Raw genomic sequence first — 25,802 nt, forward strand, 5'->3', positions numbered from 1 at the left:
TCCACCCTGCGGCTTGGGAGCTCCTCCTCGGGAGGCAGACCCTCCTCGGGAGGCAGACCCTCCTCGGGAGGCAGACCCTCCTCGGGAGGCAGACCCTCCTCGGGAGGCAGCCCCAGTACATACGCAGCGGCGCACCGGCGACTTTGTAGCTTTCACCTGAGGGTCTGAGCGAAGCCCGGGCGGCGCACGTGCAGTGGATACCTCCACCCCCCTGGGAGGCGGGGTCGCGCTCAGAGCCAATCAGAGCTTGCGGGGTGGAGAGGTAGGGAAGCTTCCAGAGGCTAGTGGGGAGGAAGTTATAAAAAGGGTACGAAGGGGCCAGCGGGAGAGCCATGCAGTCCAAGCGGGATTGTGAGGTAAGCGGCTGGCGACTTGGGGGCCGGCGAGCCCCGCCGGAGCGAGGGTCGGTTTTAGGGACCCCAGTACCACAGGAGAGGTGGGGGCGGGCTTGGCGATCCGCCATTCCAACCTTCCTTTCCCTCTCAGCTGTGGTGTGAGAGGGTGAATCCAGAGAACAAGGCGGCGCTGGAGGCGTGGGTCAGGGAGACAGGCATCCGCCTGGTGCAGGTGAACGGGCAGAGGAAGTATGGCGGGCCACCCCCAGGTACGGTAGTCCCAGCCCCTCCGCCTGTCCGACTACACCAGCCCCCTTTGGGGGAGGGGCTGCTCCCAGCCGTCACTGTCAGAAACTGCGAACTACCCGGATTTATACCCCCCAGCAAAGGAGGAACTGTGGCTCCACGTCCACCCGCCCCGTCGAGGGAGGGGGCCAGTCTCAAAGTGTACCTACTGTGCCAGCCCCCTCGTTAGCGCAGTCACCTAATTATGTCAATCACCCAGGGCACGGGTGTAAACCCATTTCACAGACCTTTGTTCACATCGCCTCCCAGCCCCGCGCGCTGAGTCCGTGGGCTCAATTCGAAAGCGTCGCATGACGGTGGCCTTGCATACCCCCTTCCCACAGGCTGGGTGGGCAGCCCGCCGCCAGCTGGGTCAGAGGTGTTCATCGGGCGGCTGCCTCAGGACGTGTACGAGCACCAGCTTATCCCGCTGTTCCAGCGCGTGGGCCGCCTCTACGAGTTCCGCCTGATGATGACCTTCAGCGGCCTGAACCGCGGCTTCGCCTATGCCCGCTACAGCTCGCGGCGCGGCGCGCAGGCCGCCATCGCCACGCTGCACAACCACCCGCTGCGGCCGTCCTGCCCGCTGCTCGTGTGCCGCAGCACCGAGAAGTGTGAGCTGAGCGTTGACGGCCTGCCGCCGAATCTGACCCGCAGCGCGCTGCTGCTCGCGCTGCAGCCGCTGGGTCCCGGCTTGCAGGAGGCGCGTCTGCTGCCCAGCCCCGGACCGGCGCCCGGGCAGATCGCTCTGCTCAAATTCAGCTCGCACCGGGCCGCTGCCATGGCCAAAAAGGCCCTAGTGGAAGGTAGGCTGCGGCGGGGGTGCTGGTTGGGGCCAAAGACGTTCTGCCCGGCACTTTATATTGAGCATAGCTGTTAAAGTTACAAGATCTTAGAGTCAAACATGCCAGATTTTGCAACCTTTTACTATTTGATCTCAGATTTTTAAAACTTCCAATGGTGCTACCACCACCGCTTACCTAAATTTGTAACACTTCCCGAGCATTACCTCCTGACTTAATTCTCAACCTTCCCCCACCCCCACACCGCAAAATAGGCACAGGACCCTCAAGCTATGAGGAAACTGTTAGAGAAATTGATTTGCTCAAGGGAATCCAACTGAGCTTTTTACTACTAAAGAATCTGTTTCCTCAGACTGTTGTGAGAATTAAGTAACATAATGGGTGTGTGGTACTTTGCACACTGACTTACAGCACGTTTTCCCAGTAAAGATTAACCATTATGATGGTTATGAGGCAGACAAAACCTGCAATTAACCAGTACTTCTCCAAGGAAACTTGTAAGGTAGCAGTGTGTTATATACTCCCTTTGCAAATAATGGAGGCTGGAGGCTTCATTGTCTTTTCTTACCCATGGTCACACTACCAGGAAATGGGAAGGCTACAAATTACAGGACTGTGTAGCTCCAAAGGGCTCACAACCTGGAGGCTTGGGCCCAGAGTTTAGACCTGCCCTTGTTTTGCATTTTTTCTGCAGGGCAGTCACACCTCTGTGGAGAGCAGGTGGCTGTGGAGTGGCTCAAGCCAGACCTGAAGCAGCGACTTCGCCAGCAGCTTGTGGGTCCCTTCTTGCGGTCCCCACAGCCAGAGGGCAGCCAGTTGGCCTTGGCAAGGGACAAGTTAGGGTCCCAAGGGGCTCGGGCTACCCTGCAGTTGCTGTGCCAACGAATGAAGCTGGGCAGCCCTGTGTTCCTCACCAAGTGTTTGGGCATAGGACCTGCTGGCTGGCACCGCTTCTGGTACCAGGTGGTGATTCCTGGGCATCCGGTGCCCTTCAGTGGCCTCATCTGGGTTGTGCTGACCCTAGATGGCCGGGATGGGCATGAGGTGGCCAAGGATGCTGTGTCTGCACGGCTGCTGCAGGCACTCAGTGAGTCTGGGGCCAACCTCCTGTGGTCTGCTGGGGCTGAGGCAGGTACCATGGTTAAACAGTGACTCCATTCTCTCTCCACAGGCACCCTGAATGGGCATGCAGAGCCTGTGTCAGGCCCCAACCCAGCAGGCCTGGGTGGCCACTATCTGACCCCCAAAGGTGGGGAGGGGCATGGGCCCAGGCCCATCAGCCTCCCTGCTGGGACAGGGACCTATGGCACCTAGGGGCAGCTTAGGTTTGGCTTAAGTTGTGGTGAGGGGCCTTGCCCTCCCCCTCCCAGCCCCTCCCTCCCAGTGACCCAGTGATCTTCCATGGCCATTCCTTGTCCCACCCCCACCCGATCATACCTTCTCCCCTCTGCCACAGCTTAGCATGAATCTTCTTTGTTGTCCTGATTTGTCCTCTTTGTTGGTTTTTATTTGTGGGGAAGGGCAGCTGAGCCAAAGGGGTCAGAAATTCTGCCCTTTGCCTCCACCACATGGCATTCTGGTTTTGGTTTCTGTATAGTTTTGGGTCTTTCTATGCTGGTTGTATTTATATTAAACCCCTGGTTAGTATATACTTGTGTCTGTGCTGTCTTGCCCTAGCTTACAGTTTGTTTATACTGGTAGAGTGAATAGCTACGGGCAAGTACTTCCTCACATCAGTGCTTTGAGTGCATCTTCTTGTGCTGCACTGTAGGGTATTATAAATTCATATCCAGGCCGGGCGTGTTGGATTTTGCCTGTAATCCCAGCACTTTGGGAGGCTGAGGCGAGTGGATCACCTGAGGTCAGGAGTTCGAGACCAGCCTGGCCAGCATGGAGAAACCCCGTCTCTACTAAAAATAAAAAAATTAGCCTGGCACGGTGGCGGACACCTGTAATCCCAGCTACTTGGGAGGCTGAGGCAGGAGAATTGCTTGAACCCGGGAGGCGGAGGTTGCAGTGAGCCAAGATCACGCCATTGCACTCCAGCCTGGGCAACAAGAGCAAAACCCTGTCTCAAAAAAAAAAAAAAAAAAAAAAATCCAGCCAGGCACAGTGGCTCATGCCTGTAATCCCAGCATATTGGGAGGCCAAGGCAGGAGGATCACTTGAGCCCAGGAGTTCAAGACCAGCTTGGTCAACATAGTGAAACCCCTGGTCTCTACCAAAAAAAAAAAATCACAAAAATTAGTCAAGCATGGTGGCACATGCCTGTTTAAGTCTCAGCTACCAGGCAGGCTGAAGTGGATCACTTGAGCCCAGGAAGTCAAGGATGCAGTGAGCCATGATCAACCCACTATACTCCAGCCTGGGTGACGGAGTGAGACCTTGTCTCAAAAAATATATATATTTTTGGCCAGGTGTGGTGGCTCGTGCCTGTAATCCCAGCACTTTGGGAAGCAGAGGCAGGTGGATCATTTGAGTCCAGGAGCTGAAGACCAGCCTGGGCAACACAGACCCCTGTTTCTACCAATAAAATACAAAAATTGGCCTGGTGTGGTAGTGCACACCTGTTGTCCCAGCTACTCCAGAGGCTGAGGTGGAAGGACAACCTGAGCTTGGGGACATTGAGGCTGCAGTGAGCCAAGATCAAGCCACTGCACTCCAGCCTGGATGACGGCAAAACCCTGTCTTTTCAAAAAATAATAATTCATATTCTCTCTGGGGATGCAGCCCAATAAGCAAGACTCTTGCCTGGTGAGGACCTGTCTTAAGATTCAATTCATTGCCTCAGTCACTGTCATCCCCAGTCTCCTCCTTTTCTTCCTGAGCCATGGAGTCTTCTCCCTCTTCCCTCAGTCCTGCGAAGAAGTCATCGGTGCTCCAAGTCTTGCTGCTCAGAGCCCGCAGTGGTCCTCCCTTTTTTTTGCGCCGACGGTAGTCATCCACCACCACAGCTCGCAGCTGGGCCATGTCCCAAAACTTGAGGCGCTGGTCGTGGCCACTACTGGCCAGGAAGTGGCCACAGTGGGAAAGGGCCAGCTCCTCCACAGGCTCCCCAGTGTGCTGGCCCACACTGCCCACCACTCGGTTTGGTAGGATGTTCACAGCTCTGGGCAGGGAAAGAACAGTGTTGAGTACTGGCTAGCTGGGCCTGCCCTTCCTGTGACCTAAGGGCTGTCCAGGCTTCCCTCACCTGATGACTCCATCGGTGGAGCCAGTACACAGCAGACTCTCGGTGACTGGAACCATGCAGTCGATAGATTCAGCTCTCAGGGCAAAGCGGTCACTTGTGGCCCCAAAGCCATTCCAGTTGAAGAGGTAGATGGTACCTTCACTGGAGCCACAGGCCACCTTCTTCCCACACTGCAGGGAAATAGGGAAAACGATGTGGAAGCTGCCTTAGACTAAGCCCCCAGCACACACCCCTCCATCCCACCATAACCAGCTGTACTTTCATGAGAGTGACAGAGGTCAGGTCCCCAGACTGAGGCTCTGAGAGCAGCTCAAACCGACGCCTCTTAATGTTGAAGACGCCAAGGCAGCCATCCCCACTGTAGAGAGTAGAGCAGTAGGCTTAGACACAAGGTCCATTTGAGGAAGACATTTCACACAGGGAGGGGAGGGGAGGCAAGGCAGCTTTGAAGTTGTACCTGGCTGTCAGCAGCAGCTTTTTGGCTGGATCCAGAGCCATGTCTGCGATGTACTCTTCATGTTGCCTCATATCCATTAAGGGGCCCTCCTTCCTCTGGTCCCAGAGACGGATACCACCCGTGTCATCCCCAGTGGCCAGAACATTCTCATCCACCAGCAGAAGACTGTTGATGGGGGCACTAGAGACAAAGACGTAGAACTTCTTGGAGCATCTCTGTCCCAGTGGGGACCTCCTGGTCCTTACCCTTCACCTCCATGCACATACACAGAATTGGCTGCTCTCCTTACCCATGAGCCTTGGAAACACATCTTTCCAGTCGGCCCTGCTCCACATCTAGAACATGGATGGCTTTGTCCTTGGAGACAGTAATGAGCTCTGGGGAAAAGGTGCCCAGGTCATGGTGCTGCTCACTGCTCCCTTCCACCACATTGCTGGTTGTCTTCCCCAGTACTCACTCTGCCCATCTTCAGAGAAGGCCACAGCTCGGCAGGCCTTGAGATGGTGACCGGATGACCAGAGCTCCTTGGTTTCTCCCTCTTGGCAAGAGTAGGAAAAGCTGGGGAGAGGGGAAGGAGGGTAAATTACTCCAGACCCAGCCTGGGTTGCATCGAGTGCAGAGACCAACCAGACAGAGCAGCCTTCCCACTTACCTAAGAGTTCCTGCTTCTGTACCTCTAAGCCCAAAAAGTTTACCATCTCATTTCTCCATTTCAGTGAGTTTGAAATGTTAGGTCTTGCTTTTTTCAATATATATTAATTCAAGGTATATTTGCTCAAGATTTCTTTGTGATCCCACCCAATCCCTCTTTATCATCTTTGAAAGCCCCAGCCTGGACAAAGATTGGGTCTGGACCACTGTGGAGGAAATATTTGTTACATCAATGACAAAAGACCAGCCCCAGAAGTTAGAAATGTAAAAATCAGTAAGGTAGAGCAGGCTCTTGCACTTCAGGTCTGCAGGAGCTAGAGAAAGCCACAATTAATTACAGTACATTGAGAGTACGTGCTGAAAGAGGCAAGATCAAAATGGAGGTGGGGGAGAGGCACCAGCCTGTAAACAACTTTGAGGTGAGTACTGTTTACGGAATACCCCCAAGAGCCTGCCTCAGAGCAGATCCTCAAAAAGGGCAGAATGAATACATGCTTAATTGCCAGTGAGTTCCAGGTGGACAGAACTGAGCCTGCTCATTTTCTCTGTCCCAGTGCCGAACATGAAAAAGTGGCTTAATAAACATTCACAAATTGAATGAATACTTGGGAAGGGAGAAGAGAGCCCTGGAAAGCTAAGGTGGTAACATGTCGGTTGGATCATACAAGAGTATAATTTGCCTGGCCGAGAGCAAGGGCCAGATACTGGAGGCAGCAAAGATAAGGAATGAGGAGGGTTCCTTGTAGCAGGAGAGTAGCATGACTGAATCTAGAAAGATGGGCTGGGGTGGGCATGAGACCACATGAGCCAAGCAGAAGTCTGAATTTAATCCTCGGAAAAGGAACCTCTTCACAATAGTCATGGCTGAGGGTAGGGAAGGGGAGAACCAAGAATTTTCCTCCAGAACTTTTTTTAAGACAAGGGAAGCAACAAAGTTGGGTGGAATGTGAAGAAAGGTGGATGTCTAGGGCAACTCCCAAGTGCCTGGCACCATAAATATGGATAGTAATAGAAGGGAACCTACATTTGTTGAAGAGCTGCTTAGGCGCTGTACTGCAAATTTGTCCCCTCTGCAAGGGTAGGTATAATTACCCCTTTCAAAGATGAAAATACAAAAGTTAACACGCTCAAGGCCATTACAGCTAATGAAGGGTTGAGGTTTAAATTCATTAAGTAAATCTGATAAGCATAACATCTTCAACTTTTCCACTGCCTCTAACCTGTATCTTTTGTTCAAAATCAAACATGTATTGAGCATCTACCCTAGACTAGAGGCTGGAGATAAAATAGAGAACAAAACCGATGACAGATTACACTCCAGAACAGTGTTTTTTCACATTCTAGTCATATAACAGACTAGTAAGCTACAATCAGCATTTTGTGTACATGCACACAATAATAGAATAAAGTCAGAAATTGTATCAGAGAGCATCATATATAATGTAAAAGGTATTTCTCTGTGAGGCAAGGTCAAAGACGTTTGAAAAACATTAGTGAAGCAGACAGCATTCAAATAATTACACAAATGGACGTATGGTTACCAACCATTCATTAGTAAGGGAAAGGTACCATGGCACCTGGTGCCATGACAGCATCTAACAGGTAACCAATTTTAGTCTGGGGAGAGAGGAAGAGGGAAGAGATCCTGGGAACTCAGAGATAGTAGGTAAAAGTGAGGGGAAAGGAGTTTTCCAGACAGAATAGTACATGCAAATGGGCTGAGGTTTCCAGACTTTTTTTTTTTTTTTTTTTTGAGATGGAGTTTTGCTCCTGTTGCCCAGGCTGGAGTGCAATGGCACGATCTTGGCTCACTGCCACCTCCGCCTCCCAGGTTCAAGCGATTCTCCTGCCTCAGCCTCCCGAGAAGCTGGGATTACAGGCGCCCGCCACCACACCCAGCTAATTTTTCTATTTTTAGTAGAGACAGGATTTCACCATGTTGGCCAGGCTGGTCTCCAACTCCTGACCTCAGGTGATACCCCACCTTGGTCTCCCAAAGTGCTGGGATTACAGGCATGAGCCACCATGCCCGGCCCAAGATATATTTTTAAAAGGTATGGATGAATGAGCACAGATGGTCAGGGCGTTGAAAGTGGGATTGAGAAATTTGTACTAAATCCTAAAAGCAGACCACTGAAGGGTTTTAATCAAGGGAGTGTCTGCTCGGATTTATGTTGTTTTCTTTTTGAGGCTCACTCTGTCGTCCAAGCTGGAGTGCAGTGGCACGATCTTGGCTCACTGCAACCTCCACCGCCCGAGTCCAAGCGATTCTTCTGCCTCAGCCTCCCGTGTAGCTGGGATTACAGGCCCGCGCCACCACACCCGGCTAATTTTTGTATTTTTAGTAGAGACGGGGTTTCACCATGTTTAACAGGCAGGTCTCGAGCTCCAACCTCAGGTGACCCGCCCACCTCGGCCTCCCAAAGTGCTGGTATTACAGGTGTGAGCCAAGATTTGTGGTTTGAAAAATCAATTAAAGGGGCCTGCTGAGCCTGTCTCGGGCACAACATCATAATCCGGTAGGAGGCCGGGCGCGGTGGTTTACGCCTGTAATCACAGCACTCTGGGAGGCCGAGGCAGGTGGATCACGAGGTCAGGAGTTCAAGACCAGCCTGGCCAAGATGGTGAAACCCCGTCTCTACTACAGATACAAAAAAATTAGCCGGGCGTGGTGGCGGGCGCCTGTAATCCCAGCTACTCGGGAGGCTAAGGAAGAGAATTGCTTGAACCCGGAAGAGGGAGGTTGCAGTGAGCCCAGATCGCGCCACTGCACTCCAGCCTGGGCGACAGAGTGAGACTCCGTCTCAAAAATAAATAGGTAAGTAAATAAATAATAATCGGTGGGAAATAACAAGGCCTTAAAGGGCTTTTTGTCCTACTACGGTATCTGGGCTCTGTCACGACATTCCAGTTCTTTCAACAGATTGGTGTGATATAAGAGCCGAATGTTACGGAATGAATTGGATCCAATGAATCTTGCAAAATTTGTCTCCCTGCAACTTTCTCTCCTCTCTCCTGTTCCCAGGTCCATCCCCGGGAAGCTTCCAGACCCGGCGCCCCCAGCCCTGCCCCGCTCTCACACGAACACGTCCCCGTCCACGTCCCCTGCAGCCAGTAGGTCACGGGCCGGATGGAACGCCAGCCCACTAGCCGGAGCTTCCAGCACGATGTCTTCCGGAGTGTCCCGGATCCGGGTTGGGGCTTCCATGGAGTCTGGGTCCTCCTCGTCGCTCGCATCCTCAGCGGGCCTCTCCTCACAAGTGCGGTCCATGCTGAGAAGGACTGCGAGCGGCGCCGCCGCAGGGAAGTCAGCCTCGGAACCACCCACACTGCGGGAGGAGTAGCCTGGGACTCCGCTTCCGCCTCGGGGGGCGGGGCCGGAAGTGTCTCCGGGACGTTCTTCCTCTTACAGGAGAGGTGGGTGGGCCGCTGCTAGTGTGGGTGGAGCGGAGCGAAGAGACCGCGTTTGGGAGATCTGCTACTTCCTTGTCCTGCTGTGGCCCCGTTTGGGCTAGGTAGACGGTGGGACCGTCAATTCCCTCCCTAGTCACGTCACGTAAAGTTGGGAACTGCGTGTAAATCTTTCCTCTCCTACTTCATCCAGACAGGCTTAATGCCCTTGGGATAGGAGAGAGGGACGCTAATCCTTCGTGGCTTGGTGAAACCCAAGATCAAGTCAAGCGACAGCCAGGGCTGTCAGGAAGCCGCAAAATCCCACGCTGCGCGATGACATACGGGAGTCTTGGACAGCAGGCAGCTCGAGCAGCTGCTATCCACGCCCCTAACGTCTTTGTGGCCAGTTTGCTGTGCCAGTTCCTACAATTTGTCTACAGAAACTCAATGGGCTGGACGAGCAGTGCTCAGTTACCAAGAAATTTTTTTTCTTTTTTGTTTTGCTTTGTTTTGAGACAGGGTCTGGCTCTGTCGCGCAGGCTGGAGTGCAGTGGCACGATCACCGCTCGGCTCAAGCGATCCTTCCGAGTAGCTGGAACTACAGGCACACAGCAACACGCCTCGCTAATTTTTATTTATTTGTTTGTTTATTTATTGAGACGGAGTCTCGCCCTGGCTGGAGTGCAATGGTGCGACCTCGGCTCACTGCAACCTCCGTCTCCCGGGTTCAAGCGATTTTCCTGCGTCAGCCTACCGAGTAGATGGGACTACAGGCGCATGCCACCACGCCCAGCTAATTTTTTGTATCTTTAGTAGAGACAGGGTTTCACCATGTTGGCCAGGCTGGTCTCAAACTCCTGACCTCGTGATCTGCCCGCTTTGGCCTCCCAAGTGCTGGGACTACAGGCGTGAGCCACCGTGCCTGGCCAATTTTTGTATATTTTGTAGAAAAGAGGTCTCACTATGTTGCCCAGGCTGGCCTTGAACTCTTGACCTGTCTTCCCGCCTCAGCTTCCCAAAGTGCTAGGATTATAGGCGTGAGCCACGGCGCCCGGCCCCTGAATTTCTTTTTTTAAATCAAGGTCTTGCTCTGTCACCCAGGCTTGGAATGCAGTGGTGTGATCATAGCTCACTACAGCCTTGAACTCTTCAGTTCGATCCTCCTGCATAGCTATAGGCTCATGAACTCCTGGCCTCAAGAGACTCTCCTGCTTTGGCTTCCCAAAGCACTGAGACTGTGGGCATGAGCCATTGAGCCTGGCCTCAGAAACTGAATTTCAAATTAACAGTCAATCTCCAGGTCTTGCTTTTAGTGATTCTCCAGATGTCTTCACCTGTGCCATGTCTCTGTGACCATTTTTAATAATTGGGACTGCTGCCTACGGAACCATGGTGTCATTTGTCTGAAATTAGCCATTCTAGGTGCTATTGCAGCAAGGCCCAATTTCAGCCTCTTGTGTACCATGCACAATGCTGGCTTCCTCACAAAAACCTGTCCTACCAAGGTGAGTATAATCAAAGACAAGGTAACGGCTAAGGTGACTTTCTAGCTTTCTTGGATCTAGTGAAGCCACAAATCTTGGGCTCAGGGTAGACAGTGGCAGCGTGGCATCCAGCCAGGAAGCAGCAGTGACACTTAATGATGAGCACCAGAACAAAGTGCTAGTAATGAGCAAAAAGGAAGAAAAGGGAAGGGAATGGTGTGATTCAAAGGCCAACAGACCTATTCTGGGCCTTGGCAAATGTTTCAGGGTGATGAAGGGCACCAAACCCTTCTGGTCTAGGATAGGAATTCCCATACCTGCAGGGCCACACTATTATCAGCTCTAAACCCGAAGCACTTCCCTAAGGTTACACCTTTAGCCAAGGAGACAGTGATTTGTACTCAACATTAACAAAGCTCATAGGAGGACATAAACTTATAAAAGGTTTTGGTTCCCACCCGTAAGTGATTTTCATTAGATGCCTTCATCCAGAGCCCAGTCCTTCATAGCCTGGGGATCAGATTAGCAGCCCATCAGGCTGACTGCAATCCCCAGGAAATATTTGTCCAGGGACTAGGCCTGAATGAGTCTGACATTTGAGACCAATCATCCTTACATTCCTCTATCCACCTCTTGCCCATCAGTGAGGATCATTATTCTCTTCTCTACTGGGCACACTGGCTAGAAAGCATCCTTACTGTCTAGGAATCTAGAACCACAGCTCAGGAAAGGACTGATAACTTTCTGCATGTGATTTTACACAACCAGTGGAATTAGTGTTCTTGGTGCTTCAAGGGCACTGGAGGGGACATGCTCAACAAAGCTAGCAAGTTAACCAATTTTAATGGAACCAAGTAATTACACAATAAAATTTTATATTCATCCACAAAAAAACATCTTGCAACCTTTGGAAATTGTAGAAAGAAAACAGTGGGGAACATATCCTTGTGGAGCATCTCTGGTTGTAACTGGTGATTAGTATTTTGGTCTTTTGACTTCAACCCTGCAATGGAAGGAGAAATGGGTCAGTACAAGATCAATACACTAAGCAATTCCCACCAGCCCCACAGAGGAGGAATAATGCCGCTCACCCATCAGCTTCCATCTTCTTCCTCTTCTCAATGATCTGCAAAAACAACAGGATAGTCTATCACCAAGCTGCCTATCTAAGCTGACCTGAGGCCCAAGGCTGACCTCTCATTTCCATGGCTCTCCAGCCCCTTGCCTGTTCCTGAATCTGCAGGCCAATGTCTTCTCCCAGCTGAAACCCTCCCACCCAAGGGGCCATCCTACTTACTGCACTAATCTTCTTCCACTGGCGATCAAGCTCTGCTTTGTCATTGGTTTCCTTGAAGCGCCTGGTTTTCCGCCCTTCAGACATTTTGATACCATACTGGAATGCAGCCCTGAAAAAAGCAGTTGGGAAAGAATGCATCAGAGATTGCATAGTAGTGGCGAGGTTTTCCCAAGTCCTGTGGGCAAAGAACTTAGTTGGGAATATCTCAGCCAGACCACACCCTCTAACCTTATGTGCACTATTCCGTCAAATCCCCACACCCCTTCTCACACCCTGCCCACATTCAGTACCGACTCACTTGGGCAAAGCCTCTTTGTTGTTCATATACTCGCTGTATTCTTCCTGAGTATCAAAGTCCCAACGGCCTAAGGGCCCCTTCTTGTTACCCTGTTGCAGGACAGAATGGGGGGATGGGGAAGGAAGAGATGTCGGTGGAAATGGAATTTCAGCCCTTGATTAAAGCCAGACTCTCCCATAATCCTAGGTTCCACAATTCATAAATCATACCCTGATAAGTAATAATAAATGCTTATTACATACTTACTATGTGACAGGCATTATTCTGTACACTAAATGCATATCTCATTTAATTCTCATAAAATCTATGAAGAGGGAACTATATTTCTCTCCATTTTCCTGATGAGGAAACTGAGGCATAAACAGTAAAAGAACTTGGCAAGTTCATAAAACTAATAAATGGTAGAGGCAGGATTAAACAAGGCTCCAAGATTAAACCATGCTATTTCAATACAATGAACTCAGGGGAAGAACAGAGACTTCTTCACTATTGTGGCATTAGTGGTTTTTTCTTTTTAATTTTGCTTAAGACTTAGAGGAAAACTTCAATCCTGGCTAGAATAAAACTTAGTTATTTTCCAAGGACTGCAATTTTTTCTGCCCTTTCTACTTACGCATTGATGCTTGCTTACTGCCTACCATTTGCTATAGGAAATAAAAAATAGATTTTTGACCCTATGTCATTTGATCTTGTGCAAAGACTCTGAAATAGTTAAGCTGCTCATGACCCTCAATGCTGCTGTTTCTACTGCTGCAGCTAAAGGAGGGTGGGGCCCAGTAAATGAGATAGATTTTTTAGGAGTGGGGAAGGAGATATATGTAAAACGAATAATAATTGCCCAAAGGCGCCCACCATCCTTCCTACTACATACCTGGTCCATTTTGCTATAATCCACCTCCTCATCACTATCTACAGCCATGTCATCCATCCTAAAGAGAAGCAAGAGTTAAACAGATGTTGCACACCCTGATCCTATGCTTCATCTGGAAACCTACCCGACTAAGAGACTATCTGCATAGGAATGACCACCCCCCAGACCTCCCACTCAGAGCCTAATAAAATAGTTCATCCAAGTAAGAAGTAGCCTTGGGCCAGGCACAGTGGCTCACTCCTGTAATCCCCGCACTTTTGGAGGCTGAAGCGGGCAGATTACTTGAAGTCAGCAGTTCAAGACCAGCCTCGTCAACATGATGAAACCTCATCTCTACTAAAAATACAAAAACTAGCCAGGTGTGGTGATGCATGACTATAATCCCAGCTACTTGGGAGGGTGAGGCAGGAGAATCGCTTGAACCCGGGAGGTAGAGGTTTCAGCGAGCGGAGATTATGCCATTGCATTCCAGCCTGGGCGACAGGGTGAGACTCTGTCTCAAAAAAAAAAAAAAAAAGTAGCCCTGGGACTTAGCAAATCAAATTTCCATTTCACCCCCAACTTGTTCCCCAATCATCCCAGCCCCCCTTCCTTAACCAGGTTTCACATACGTGGCTGGGTAGCACTCTGCATAACTGTTGGACATGCCAAAGAAATCTCCCAGCTGCTTTTTGTCTTCTGGCTTCTTCAGCATATGCTATGTTAAAGAAAACACTAGACAGGATTCTACCTATTGCTGTAAAGCTTCAGCCAGGAGGGGGCCAAGGGCTAGAAGCCCCAACGTGAAAATTCTGAGAGGGCTGTGAGCTGTTATGGGTGCTCTGGGAAGGAACAAGGGATGGTTTCATTCCGTCAAAATTCAGCACAAAAGGGAAGGAGTGGGGCGGGGTAAGAGGGAGCAGGGAGGCAGCGGGGGGTTGGAGTAAAGAGACCAGTTCTCTGGAACCCAGGAATGTATTAAAATAAAGGATATGATTCTGTGCCTTCCCAGCCAGCAGACCCAGCAAACTTTTCATTGATGGACTTGATCAACTCCTTGGCAGACCCAGGTCCTAGGAGAAAAGAGAACTCTGCCCAGACCTTGAACTGAGGCTCTCACAACCTCCTCCCCACAACACACTTAAAAAACATTTTTTAAGGCATAGAACCCTTTTGTCTAACAAAGTTTTAAACAAACTCCAATTAATAATGAGTTACTCTGGTTGAGATGAGGGTAGGGTATCCAGAACATTCCATACTCAACCTCTATCTCACCTCCTCAGAACCCCAGGGCCACAGGAATTATATCTAAGAGCAAATATGCCCTGCTATGGCCCAGGAAGGTGGAGGGAACTCCACCTATTCAATAAAGCAAGACACAGTTCTTACGAGAACCCAGAACCAGGAAGTCCCCCAATCCCACCGTTGCCAGCTCCGAGCCCTAGGTCAGACCCTCAGCCCAGGGGAAAGCAGGACTGCTAGTGCAACTGTGAGATGCTGTGTGTACAACTCACCTTTGTCAACGTCCATGGGCTGGAAAGAACACAAAATGTGAGGTTAGTGTTACCATGAGAAATTCCTACTCATCCCTCCCCCAAGTTTGAAACAATTCCTTACCCAACCTTGTTCACATTTCCAGAGAGGGGTAACTCCATCACCTGGTACTAAGGGCCCACATCTCACCTCATCATCTACTTTTGGCTTCTCAAAGTAGCTGTGTCTCTTCTTTTCCTCTTCTCTTTCTCGGTCCCGCTCTCGCTCTCGTTCCCGATCTCGTTCTCGCTCTCGCTCTCGGTCACGGTCTCTGTCTCTCTCCCGATCACGCTCCCGTTCCCGATATCTCTCCCGCTCCTTGTCCCGAGGTGTCTTGGTTGTGGAGGGTACATAATCCCCAATGTCTTCAAAAATACTGGGAAAATGGAGATCACTAGCTGGCCAAATTCACACACACACCTTCACTCCCCCTGACCATTTCTCCAGATTCTCATGTCAACACCTCCCCAAAATGCCAGACACAAGAAATGCACAGACCCCCTCCCTCTCATCAGATGCCAGGGGCTAGGATACATACTTCATGTCAGCCTCAGGAGGTTTCTTCTCTTCCAGCTTCCCTGAAATTTAAAGAGGGAAGTCAGGAACATACTCCTCAGTTAATTTCCACTGAACTTCACCATCCTCTCCAGCTCTTAATGCCCTTTTAAACATCTTCTGTTTAAAATGTGGGTCAAGGCTGAGTGCGGTGGCTCACGCCTATAATCCCAGCACTTCGGGAGGCCAAGGCGGGCGGATCACTTGAGGTCAGGAGTTTGAGACCAGCCTGGCTAACATGGTAAAACCCCATCTCTACTAAAAGTACAAAAAAATTAGCCGGGTGTGATGGCAGGTGCCTGTAATCCCAGCTACTCAGGAGGCTGAGGCAAGAGAATTGCTTAAACCCAGGAGGCAGAGATTGCAGTGAGCCGAGATGGCATCACTGCACTCCAGCCTGGGCGACAGAACGAGACTCATCTCAAAAAAAATAAAAATAATAAAATAAGGCCAGGAGCGGTGGCTCATGCCTGTAATCCCAGCACTTTGGGAGGCCGAGGTGGGCATATCATGAGGTCAGGAGTTCAAGGCCAGCCAGGCCAATACAGTGAAACCCCGTCCCTACTAAAAATACAAAAATTAGCCAGGCATGGTGATGCGTGCCTATAGTCCCATAGTGCCCTACAGTGCCTGTAACGCCTACTTGGGAGGCTGAGGCAGAAGAATCGCTTGACCCCGGGAGGCAGAGGTTGCAGTGAGCAGACATCGCACCACTGTACTCCAGCCTGGGTGACAGAGCGAGACTCCGTCTCAAAAAATAAATAAATAAAATAAATAAAATAAAATAAAATAAAATAAAATGTGGGTCAAGTGTTAGAGCCTTTTTAGAATCTGTCTAGGTTTTCTGGTTTTCACCAAAAAATCTCTTTAAAAAAAAAAAAACAAATGGGACATAACCTACCCACTCTCCATCCCTCATGCTTCAGACCTGACTACTGCTTCTTAGGTAGGTTAAGGAGACAGAATCTGGCTGTAACTGTCTCCTTGCCAATGCTCCAGTACTCCCATTTTTCTCTGCTTCCCAGGAGCCTCTCAATATTCTGGAGACAGAAAGCTCCAGGAGACCTTGGTTTTATCCCCAAATGCCCTCTGTGGCTAAGGTTTCTCTCTCTAACCCTCCAGGTACCTTTATCCTTCTTCTTAAGCTTCTTGTTACGGGTTCCCTGCCTCAGGTATGAAAGGATCTGGGTCAGCTTGCTAATGACAATGTCATTTGTGGTCAGTGTGGTCTGGGCCTGAAAATACCAAGAAATAAGAATGTTAAACCACTAAGTAGGAATCTCTTCATTTATTCATTCATTCACTTAACAAACTAAAGACTGAATTACAATACAGTAGGTGAAGGGAGGGAAAGGAAGTGCTGTGAAAGGATGTTCCAGAGATAAAACAGCCTGCACAAAAGCCTTGCATCAAAAGTGAATCAAGAACATTCAAGAAAGTCAGGAGTCTAGAACATTCTAGAAAGGCCAGATGTTGCAGAGGCTCAAAGCCATGGTAAAGATTTTGCTCTTTATCCTAAGAATGAGATACCACTAAAAGCTTCTAAACTGTAGTGAGACAAAAATTTACACTTTATTTATTTATTTGGAGACAGTCTCATTCTGTCGCCCAGGCTAGAATGCAGTGGCACGATCTTGGCTCACTGCAACCTCCCCCTTCTGGGTTCAAGCAATTCTCATGCCTCAGCCTTCCAAGTAACTGGGATCACAGGCACATGCCGCCACGCCTGGCTAATTTTTAGTAGAGATCGGGTTTTACAATGTTGGCCCAGCTGGTCTTGAACTCCTAACCTCAAGTGATCCTCACACCTCAGCCTCCCAAAGTGCTGGGATTACAGGCATGAGCCACTGAACCCAGCCAAACTGTATATTTTAGAAGGGTAGGGGAGGTAGGGGTGGTTAATAGGTACCAAAAAAAATAGAATGAATAAGGCCTACTACATGATAGCACAACAGGGTGACTATAGGCAGTAATAATTTAATTATACATTCTAAAACGACTAAAAGAGTATAAACGGATTGTTTGTAACACAAAAGATAAATGTTTAATGGGATGGATACTGCATTTTCCATGATGTGATTATTATGCATTATATGCCTGTATCAAAACATCTCATGTACCTCATAAATATATATTACCTACTATATACCCATAAAAATTAAAAAAAAATTCTTTTTAAAGGATGAATTATATGGCATGTGAATAACACCTCAATAAAAAGATATAATAACAAATCAGAGTGGAAGTGCGGAAACCAATTAGAGTGGAAGTGTGGAGACCAATTAGAAGCCTTTTCAATAGTTCCAGAGGCCTGGCGCAGTGGCTCATGCCTGTAATCCCAGTACTTTGGGAGGCCAAGGCGGATGGTCTTGAGGTCAGGAATAGCCTAACCAACATGGTAAAACCCAATCTCTACTAAAAATAAAAAAATTAACCAGGTGTGGTGATGAATGCCTGTAGTCCCAGCTACTTGGAAGGCTGCGGCAGGAGAATCGCTTGAACCTGGGAGGCGGAGTGTGCAGTGAGCCAAGATAGCACCACTGCACTCCATCCTGGGTGACAGAGTGAGACTTGGTCTCAAAAAAAATAGTAAGTTAATAGTTCCAGCAAATGATTATAGCTTAGACTGGAATGCTATTGGTGAAAAAGTGGAAAAGTGAATGGATTCAGTTGAGATTTAGGAGGTAAAAGTGAACAGGACTTGGTGACATGGTGGATGAGGGACACGGGGCAGAGGCCAGGCTGATTCCCGGGCTTGAGGCTCACATGATAGGCTCTCAGGATTCCATTCACTCACCTCCATGGTGGGGCAATCAGCCTTGCTGCGGATAAGAGTGGTGGGGATATCTGTGTCAGCATACTCATCATCCAGGTCTACCACATAGGCCATGCGGCCCGGCAGGAACAACTCATTCCGCTCATATGCTTTGCTCTTAAAAAGCATTCGGTAAACATTGCGGCCTACAATAAGGAGAAGAGCAGCAAGTAGCCAGGATCTACAAGAACAGCTGTCACTTATGTGCTTACTCTGTGCTAGCCACCATGCCAAGTGCTATGCAAGCTTTGCTTCATTTAATCTTTACAACAGCCCTATGAAGTGGATATTATTATCCTTTTTACCAATAAGAATACTATGGCTGAGATTTAAGTAATTTACCTAAAGTCATGTATCTACTAAGTAATGGAGCAAAGAATGGAACCAGGCAGTGTAACTCCAAAGCCTGGGCTCCTGTCCACTCTTCTACATTGTCTCTTCAAGGGCACTATGCACCTGTATTGTATTAAGTCCTCTGAGGAAGAAGGATGAAGTTTAAGGTAATGTTGATGATGACGGAAAAAACAGCTATACTACCTGCTCAATATGATAGCCATGTTATAGATTTCATTTTTCTTCATCCCTACAATAAAGTCATGTGGTAAATAGTAACCCAATTTTTACAGATGAACAAACAGCAAAGTCAGTTGCCTAAAATCATACACTTAGTGCTGTTTCATCATCAAGGTTTAAACTCAGGTCTCTCTGATTCCAAATTTTGAACTTTTAATCACTAACCATGTTACTTCTTTTAATTCATAAGCCCCAAACTGAAAAATCTTTCAATCTACCTGAGGAGACATAAATGACATATGAAATAATTAAATCTATGTCTGAGTCTTATTAGAGTATTTTATGGGAGTTAGTTGTTTTGGGGGCAAGAAAGAATCCCAGCTCTTTAGGAGGTCAAGGCAGGAGGATCACTTGAGCCCAGGAGTTTGAGACCAGCCTGGGCAATACACAGAGAACCCCATCTCTGCAAAAAATTTTAAAAAAATTAGCTGGGTATGGTGGCACATGCCTGTGGTGCCAGCTACACAAGAGGCTGAGTCCAGGAGGTCAAGGCTGCACTGAGCCATGATCACACCACTGCATTCCAGCCTGGGCGATTAAGTGAGACACTGTCTCAAAAACAAAGAAAGAGGAAAGGAGGTTGGGGGAAAGGAGAAGCATATCCTTCCCAGAGCACTAAATTCCCTACAATTAACCTAGAATGCATAGTCACTAGTATAGAAACTGTACTCACCCAGACGTGTTTTAAATTCAATCTTATTTTCAGGATCCTCATCTTTCCTGAAAAGACAAAAAAGTTTTATTTTTGCCAAATGTGCTCCAACTTTAGGTCCCACCTTTCTAAATTCTCAACCCTTCCATAATATTTACTTACTTGGTTTCTTTCTGGGGCTTTTCCATCAGTTCCTCTTCCTCTTTCTCTTTGCTGGCAATCTCAGCTCGTACCTAACAGGAAAGCAAGCAGGGTTAGGACACTCACTTTATATATTTATTGAACATCCACTACACCACACTGTACCAGGAACTAAGAATATAATATTAAACATGACAGATATTGTTCTTACTCTAATGGAGCTTATAGTAGATGAGACAGACAAATTAAACAATTTCAACAAAGTGCAATAACTGCGATGGTAAATGAAATAGAAGGGCTATGCAAAGGTACAGGAAGCGGGAAGTGAAGGGAAGTGCTTAACCACACCTGGGTGATCAGGGAAGGCTTCTCCAAGGAAATAAAATTTGGCCTGATACTTGAAGGATGAGTAACAATCAGCTTTTCAGAGGGGCCATTTTTAGCCCTTCTTCTACTCAGTCTGAACTCTCAGGAATCTCCCTCCTCATCTTGCCAGACCCATACAAGAGCATTCAGCACAATAGTATTACTCCCCACCTGACCACCAGGACTCACCTTTTGAAGCAGAGCAAAATCCAAGCCTTTCACCAAATGGGTGTGTTCCATGTCACCACCCAAGAATTTGGACTCCTGGATCAACTGTCTTCTCTTCTCTGCAGCTGATTTGTCCCTGTATAATGAAAGAGGCCACATAAGAACAGTACTGGCCGGGCGTGGTGGCTCACGCCTGTAATCCCTGCACTTTGGGAGGTCAAGACCAAGATCACAAGGTCAGGAGTTTGAGACCAGCCTGGCGGATATGGTGAAACCCCATCTCTACTAAAAATACAAAAATTAGCTGGGCATGGTGGTGGGCGCCTGTAGTCCCAGCTACTCAGGAGGCTGAGGCAAGAGAATTGCCTGAACATGGGAGGCGGAGGTTGCAGTGAGCTGAGATTGTGCCACTGCACTCCAGCCTGGGCAAAAAGTGCAAGACTCTGTCTCAAAAAAAAAAAAAAAAAAAAAAAAAGGGGATGGGCGGGCCAGGTGCAGTGGCTCACGCCTGTAATCCCAGCACTTTGGGAGGCCGAGGCAGGTGGAACACGAGGTCAGGAGATCGAGACCAGCCTGGCTAACACGGTGAAACCCAGTCTCTACTAAAAATACAAAAAATTAGCCGGGCGTGGTGGCGGGCGCCTATAGTCCCAGCTACTCAGGAGGCTGAGGCAGGAGAATGGCATGAACCCGGGAGGCGGAGCTTGCAGTGAGCCGAGATTGCGCCACTGCACTCCAGCTTGGGTGACAGAGCGAGACTCCATCTAAAAAAAAAAAAAAAAAAAAAAAAGTCCTTTGTGGGTGGCAAATGCCTCTGAAATCGCTTATTGTAGGCTCCAGGGCAGGAAAGTAAGAGAAAGAGTTCACATCGTATTTGCATGACTCTAGGATGCTGAGGGAACCATGCCCTGGTCCCTCAGTACTCACGCCTCAGCAGTGGGGCCAACAGCCCTGTAGTTAGCTGTGGTGCTGATAAGCTCAGTTTCTTCATAATCTTTGTTCACTCCATCTCTCCGTTCCTTGGCACGATCCCGGTACTTCTCTGCTAGCTCTCTCTCTCTCTCAATTTCTTGTTGGCGTAGCTTGGCGTAATAACTGTGACCAGAGAAAGGCAAATGTGTAAGGCTCATCAGCTGCTACCTCAAGGTCAACAGAACTGTTCCTGCTTGCTTCCCTACATCTCCAACCTACTCTCTATGGGGAAAAGCTCATGTCTGTCCTGATAGAACTGCTGGCCACCTCTTCATAGTTACTCAAAATCAGAACTACAACTTCTTCCAGCTTATAGATAAACTTTTCCAGTGCCAATTTGGGACACTCCATCTGTCACTTCAGAACTTTTTAATACCACCCAACTCTACCAATTCTCTATAGATATAAGACTTTTCTATACAGAAATCAGAAAATCTTCTGAATTTTTACCACCTTCTAAATTTCAGGTGAAAAGAACGTATTATTTGCTGGTCCACTCTCAGAATAAAGGAAAAGCCAAGTACCAGGTCCAGAAACTTTTGTATCATATAAATAATGATGATGATATAATAATGATGATGGCCGTCAAGATTTATTGGGTGATTACCATATGCCAGGCATTGGTGCTAAATGCCTACATGTACTTTCACAGCTGATCCTCATGACATCCTGATAAAAGTTATTATTGCTACTGTATCTCCACTCTATCCATGGATTAGAGAGGCTAAGCAAATGTCTAGGTTATCCACCAAGAAACTAGTGAAGATGAGATTAAAATATAGATAGGCCTATTCCAAAGCCCTCTACTGCCACTCTAAGTATCACTCTGTTTCATTAAGAAAGTAGAGAGCCTCAAGACAAAATCTTAGTTTCTAGCTTCATAATTAGCCCCTACTTCTTTCCCCTAAACACTATCCACCTTAAAATATAAAACCCTTCACCCTTCCTTCACCTTTTCTTTTTCCTCCTTCGTGCAGCTGGGTCTTCATCCTCATTGTACTCCCTTGGCATCCTAGAAGAGACGAGAAATTCACTGATAGCAAAATATTGCCACAGCCCCAGAAACCCCAAGAAGTCTCCTTGAGGATTTTTAGAAAGACCTAGAATACTGACCAAAGTAACACTTTCAATCAAGCAGAAATCCACATCAATATTTGTAGGTGGGCAGTTCTCAAACTTTAGAGAGCATCATAAATACCTGAGGGACTATTAAAAGTCATTCTACTTAGTAGAAAGAAATAGGAAGGAGCAAGAAACAAGTTGGGAGACAGGTTGGATCACCCAAAGACTTACTCATGGTGACGTGACTTAGAAGGTGGTGCAGAGGTAGGTGCAGCCCTGGGGGTCATGAGAAGTTTCCTGAAGTCTTCATTGGTGAGTTTTGATCTAGAAGAAAAGGCAAAGATTTTAAATATTAGGACTCAATAAGAAATGAAAGAGGAACAAGTAAAAATCATGATTAAATTAACAGAAATCAGGGAAATACAAATTAAAACAAAGATATGACACTTTTTTTTTGAGACGGAGTCTCGCTGTCACCCATATTGGCCAGGCTGGTCTTGAACTCCTGACCTTGTGATCCGCCCACCTCGGCCTCCCAAAGTGCTGGGATTATAGGTGTGAGCCACGGTGCCCGACCAGATATGCCATGCCACTTTTAATGCATCAGAGTGTTAACTACTAAAAAGTTTGATAAATCAAGTGTGAGTGAGAATTTGGGAAGGGGACACTCATATAATGCTGATGAGAATGTAAACCAGTATAACCAATTTGAAGGGCAATTTTGCAGTATTTGTTAAAATTTAAGTAGATATATCCTATGAGCCAGCAACTCCATTTATTTATATTTAGCCTGGCCCATTACTGACATATGTATATAAGAAGGCCTGTAAACGAAATTCAATTATAGCCTTGAAAATAATCAGTCTGGCCGGGTGCAGTGGCTCATGCCTATAATCCCCGCACTTTGGGAGGCTGAGGCAGGTGGATCACCCGAGGTCAGGAATTCGAGACCAGCATGGCCAACATGGTGATATCCCATCTCTACTAAAAATACAAAAAAATTAGCTGGGCATGGTGGTGGGCGCCTGTAATCCTAGCTACTCGGAAGGCTGAGGCAGGAAAATCGCTTGAACCTGGGAGGCGGAGGTTGCAGTGAGCCGAGATCTAGGTACTACACTCCAGCCTGGGCAAAAAGAGCAAGACTCTGTCTCAAAAAAATAAAAAAAAGAAAAGAATCAGTCTGAAACAGACTAAGTGTTTATTAGCTGGAGACTGACTAAACTGTGATGGTGTTTCCCAAAGAGGGAAAGACAGCACTAATGGTACAAGAGATTATTTTAATTGGTACACTAACAGACTGACTCCTCTCTTGATCAAATTAAAGTCAGACTCCTTTAAAGCTCTCTTCTGACTAGGGCTCTTCCTTGGCCTGCTGACCTCAGTTTTAAAAAGGAATCCTAAGTCAGTTCACAGAAAGTTTTCCCACTCTTGATATCCAATCCAGCTCCTCTTCTCCCACCCTTGATATCTAATCAAGTTCCTCTTCTCCCCAAGGAAGACTTTATCAAAGACTACTGTAACAGGAGTCAAGACCATTGTAATGGAGTAGAGAGACTGAACTTAATTCCAAATACAACAGGGACAAGTGAGAATTTATAGAAAATTACTAAAAGCAACTTGGTTAGGTATGGGGGTGGAGCGGCGGTTGATTTCTTTGCTAAAACTGTGCTCAGCAGGCCACAGATGAGTCCTGCTGAAAAATAGGACTCTTTGGGGAACCTGACTAAAGTTTAGCCAAGGAGGGAATGCTTGTCATTGCTATGAAAGATAATCTCAGAAACACTGAGCAGGGTTTAAAAAGAAGCAAGTTGCAAAAATGATATATACAGCATATCATTTAACTCAAATATTTTAAATCACAAAGCAATGTTGTGTTTTCCTCAGATATGCATGTATGTGTCTAAATGCATTTAAAAAAGAGTAGGAGGGCCAGGCGTGGTGGCTCACACCTGTAATCCCAGCACTTTGGGTGGCCGAGGCGGGCAGATCATTTGAGGTCAGGAGTTCAAGACCAGCCTGGCCAACATGGCGAAACCCTGTCTCTACTAATACAAAAATTAGCCAAGCATGGTGGGGCACGCCTCTAATCCCAGCTACTGGGGGAACTGAGGCAGAATAATTGCTTGAGCCCAGGAGGCAAAGGTTGCAGTGAGCAGAAATAATGCCACTGAACTCCAGCCTGGGCAACAGGAGGAAAAGATATACAAAAAAAGGTAACCGTGGTTACTTCTAAGAAAAGGACTGGGGCTGGGCACGGTGGCTCACGCCTGTAATCCCAGCACTTTGGGAGGCTGAGGCGGGTGGATCACTTCAGGCCAGGAGTTCAAGACCAGCCTGACGGACATAGTGAAACCCTGTCTCTACTAAAAATACAAAAAAAAAAAAAAATCAGTCGTGCATGGTGGCACATGCCTGTAGTCCCAGCTACTTGGGAGGCTGAGGCAGGAGAATCGCTTGAACTCAGGAGGCAGAGGTTGCAGTGAGCCGAGATTGCATCACTGCACTCCAGCCTGGGGAATAGAGTGAGATTCCGTCTCAAAGAAAAAAAAAAAAGAAACAGACTGGAATTGGGGATGTTATCAAAGATGATTTTACCGGGGGCCGGGCACAGTGGCTCACGCCTGTAATCCCACCACTTTGGGAGGCAGAGGTGGGTGGATCACCTGAAGTCGGGATTTCAAGACCAGCCTGATCAACATGGAGAAACCCCATCTCTACTAAAAATACAAAATTAGCCGGGCGTAGTGGAACATGCCTGTAATCCCAGCTACTCGGGAGGCTGAAGCAGGAGAATTGCTTGAACCTGGGAGGCGGAGGCTGTGGTGAGCCGAAATTGCACCACTGCATTCCAGCCTGAGCAACAAGAGCGAAACTCAGTCTCAAAAAAAAAAAAAAAAAAGATGATTTTACCCTTATTTCCTATGTTTCAATTTGCTATTGGAAGAAGTAATTCTTATATAATGTGTAATTACACAACACGTATTAAAAAAAAAAAAAAAACTTAACATCTTTCCTGCAGGAATTTCCCTTCTAATACCCTTATGCACTTGGCCTGATCCAGTTAAGGCTCACAGAGATAAAGGGCCAGCGGGTATAATTTTTGACCGTCCTTGATGACAAGACATTCAGAATTCTTTCACCATCACCACCACTTTTCTGTTCATTGCCCAACTCATTTCCATGGTCCTAGCACAAAATACTCACTGATGGAAGGAGTGAGGATCATCCACATCGTGGCCATCGGGGGCCAAAGGGTTGGAGAACGGCTCACCTGACAAAAAGAATTGACGTTAATTTAATCAGTCTCTTATGTGTCAGATCCCATGCAAAAATTTGAGATATAGTAGTGAACAATACAGAACAAAAGTTAGAACAGCGGCAGTGTCAACACGATGTAATAAGTGCTGAAATGGGAAACTACAAGAAGCTGTGGGAGCACAAAGCAGAGGACCCTAATCCTGCGCTGGAGGATCAGAGATTTCAGGAAGATCACGTCTAAAATACTACGTAAAAGATGAATATGCGCAACCCAGGATTAAGTATGGGGACAGGACTGGGGGAAAGCGATCCACACACAAAAGCCGCCCATCATCACTTGGAGTAGGAGTGAGGATTGGGGACGGAGTTTGGAGCCGTCGGCCTCACTTAGGACCCTACGGCTTCTCCGGGCTCAAGCGTCACACATATACACACACACCCGGCTTAAGCTCATAAGCTACAATAATGCGCCAAGTGCCCCAAGTGCCATAGGGAAGAAATAACGGATGGCCTGGGCCTTACTATCTCGCTCCGGCATTTTGTTATCGTTCTTCTGCTGTCACCAACAATCGAGTCTCCAACAGCAACACCGCTACAAGCCCTTTCCCACAGTGCACCTCAGAATCAACCCACACTGCTTTGCGTTCGCAGCCTTTCCGCT

The 25,802-nt window shown here is 47.8% G+C and overlaps 3 protein-coding genes across 3 annotated transcripts; 1 reads left to right on the forward strand and 2 right to left on the reverse strand.

Annotated features, from left to right (window-relative positions):
- The first annotated feature begins 112 nt into the window (after window positions 1–112).
- DND1 (DND microRNA-mediated repression inhibitor 1) lies at window positions 113–3,072 on the forward strand. The gene is made up of 4 exons (XM_012504798.2): window positions 113–356; window positions 487–604; window positions 965–1,426; window positions 2,118–3,072. The coding sequence occupies exons 1-4, from the start codon at window positions 333–335 to the stop codon at window positions 2,573–2,575; spliced, it is 1,062 nt and encodes a 353-aa protein (XP_012360252.1). The 5' UTR covers window positions 113–332; the 3' UTR covers window positions 2,576–3,072.
- WDR55 (WD repeat domain 55) lies at window positions 2,881–9,103 on the reverse strand. Its single transcript, XM_003266478.4, has 7 exons — window positions 8,805–9,103; window positions 5,531–5,631; window positions 5,363–5,450; window positions 5,074–5,253; window positions 4,875–4,974; window positions 4,617–4,786; window positions 2,881–4,532 (listed from the first exon to the last, which is right to left on the reverse strand). The coding sequence occupies exons 1-7, from the start codon at window positions 8,993–8,995 to the stop codon at window positions 4,211–4,213; spliced, it is 1,152 nt and encodes a 383-aa protein (XP_003266526.1). The 5' UTR covers window positions 8,996–9,103; the 3' UTR covers window positions 2,881–4,210.
- A 2,322-nt stretch (window positions 9,104–11,425) lies between these two features.
- On the reverse strand, window positions 11,426–25,801 carry IK (IK cytokine). Its single transcript, XM_030827947.1, has 20 exons — window positions 25,664–25,801; window positions 25,088–25,154; window positions 22,115–22,207; window positions 21,774–21,833; window positions 20,777–20,944; window positions 19,871–19,985; window positions 19,337–19,407; window positions 19,196–19,242; window positions 17,932–18,095; window positions 16,261–16,369; window positions 15,118–15,157; window positions 14,730–14,955; window positions 14,561–14,579; window positions 14,041–14,119; window positions 13,679–13,759; window positions 13,068–13,125; window positions 12,197–12,285; window positions 11,899–12,007; window positions 11,693–11,727; window positions 11,426–11,604 (listed from the first exon to the last, which is right to left on the reverse strand). Exons 1-20 carry the CDS (start codon window positions 25,677–25,679, stop codon window positions 11,577–11,579), a joined length of 1,674 nt encoding a protein of 557 aa, XP_030683807.1. The 5' UTR covers window positions 25,680–25,801; the 3' UTR covers window positions 11,426–11,576.
- Window position 25,802: the final 1 nt, after the last annotated feature.

Source organism: Nomascus leucogenys, chromosome 2, assembly GCF_006542625.1.
Source record: "Nomascus leucogenys isolate Asia chromosome 2, Asia_NLE_v1, whole genome shotgun sequence".
NCBI lineage: Eukaryota > Metazoa > Chordata > Mammalia > Primates > Hylobatidae > Nomascus > Nomascus leucogenys.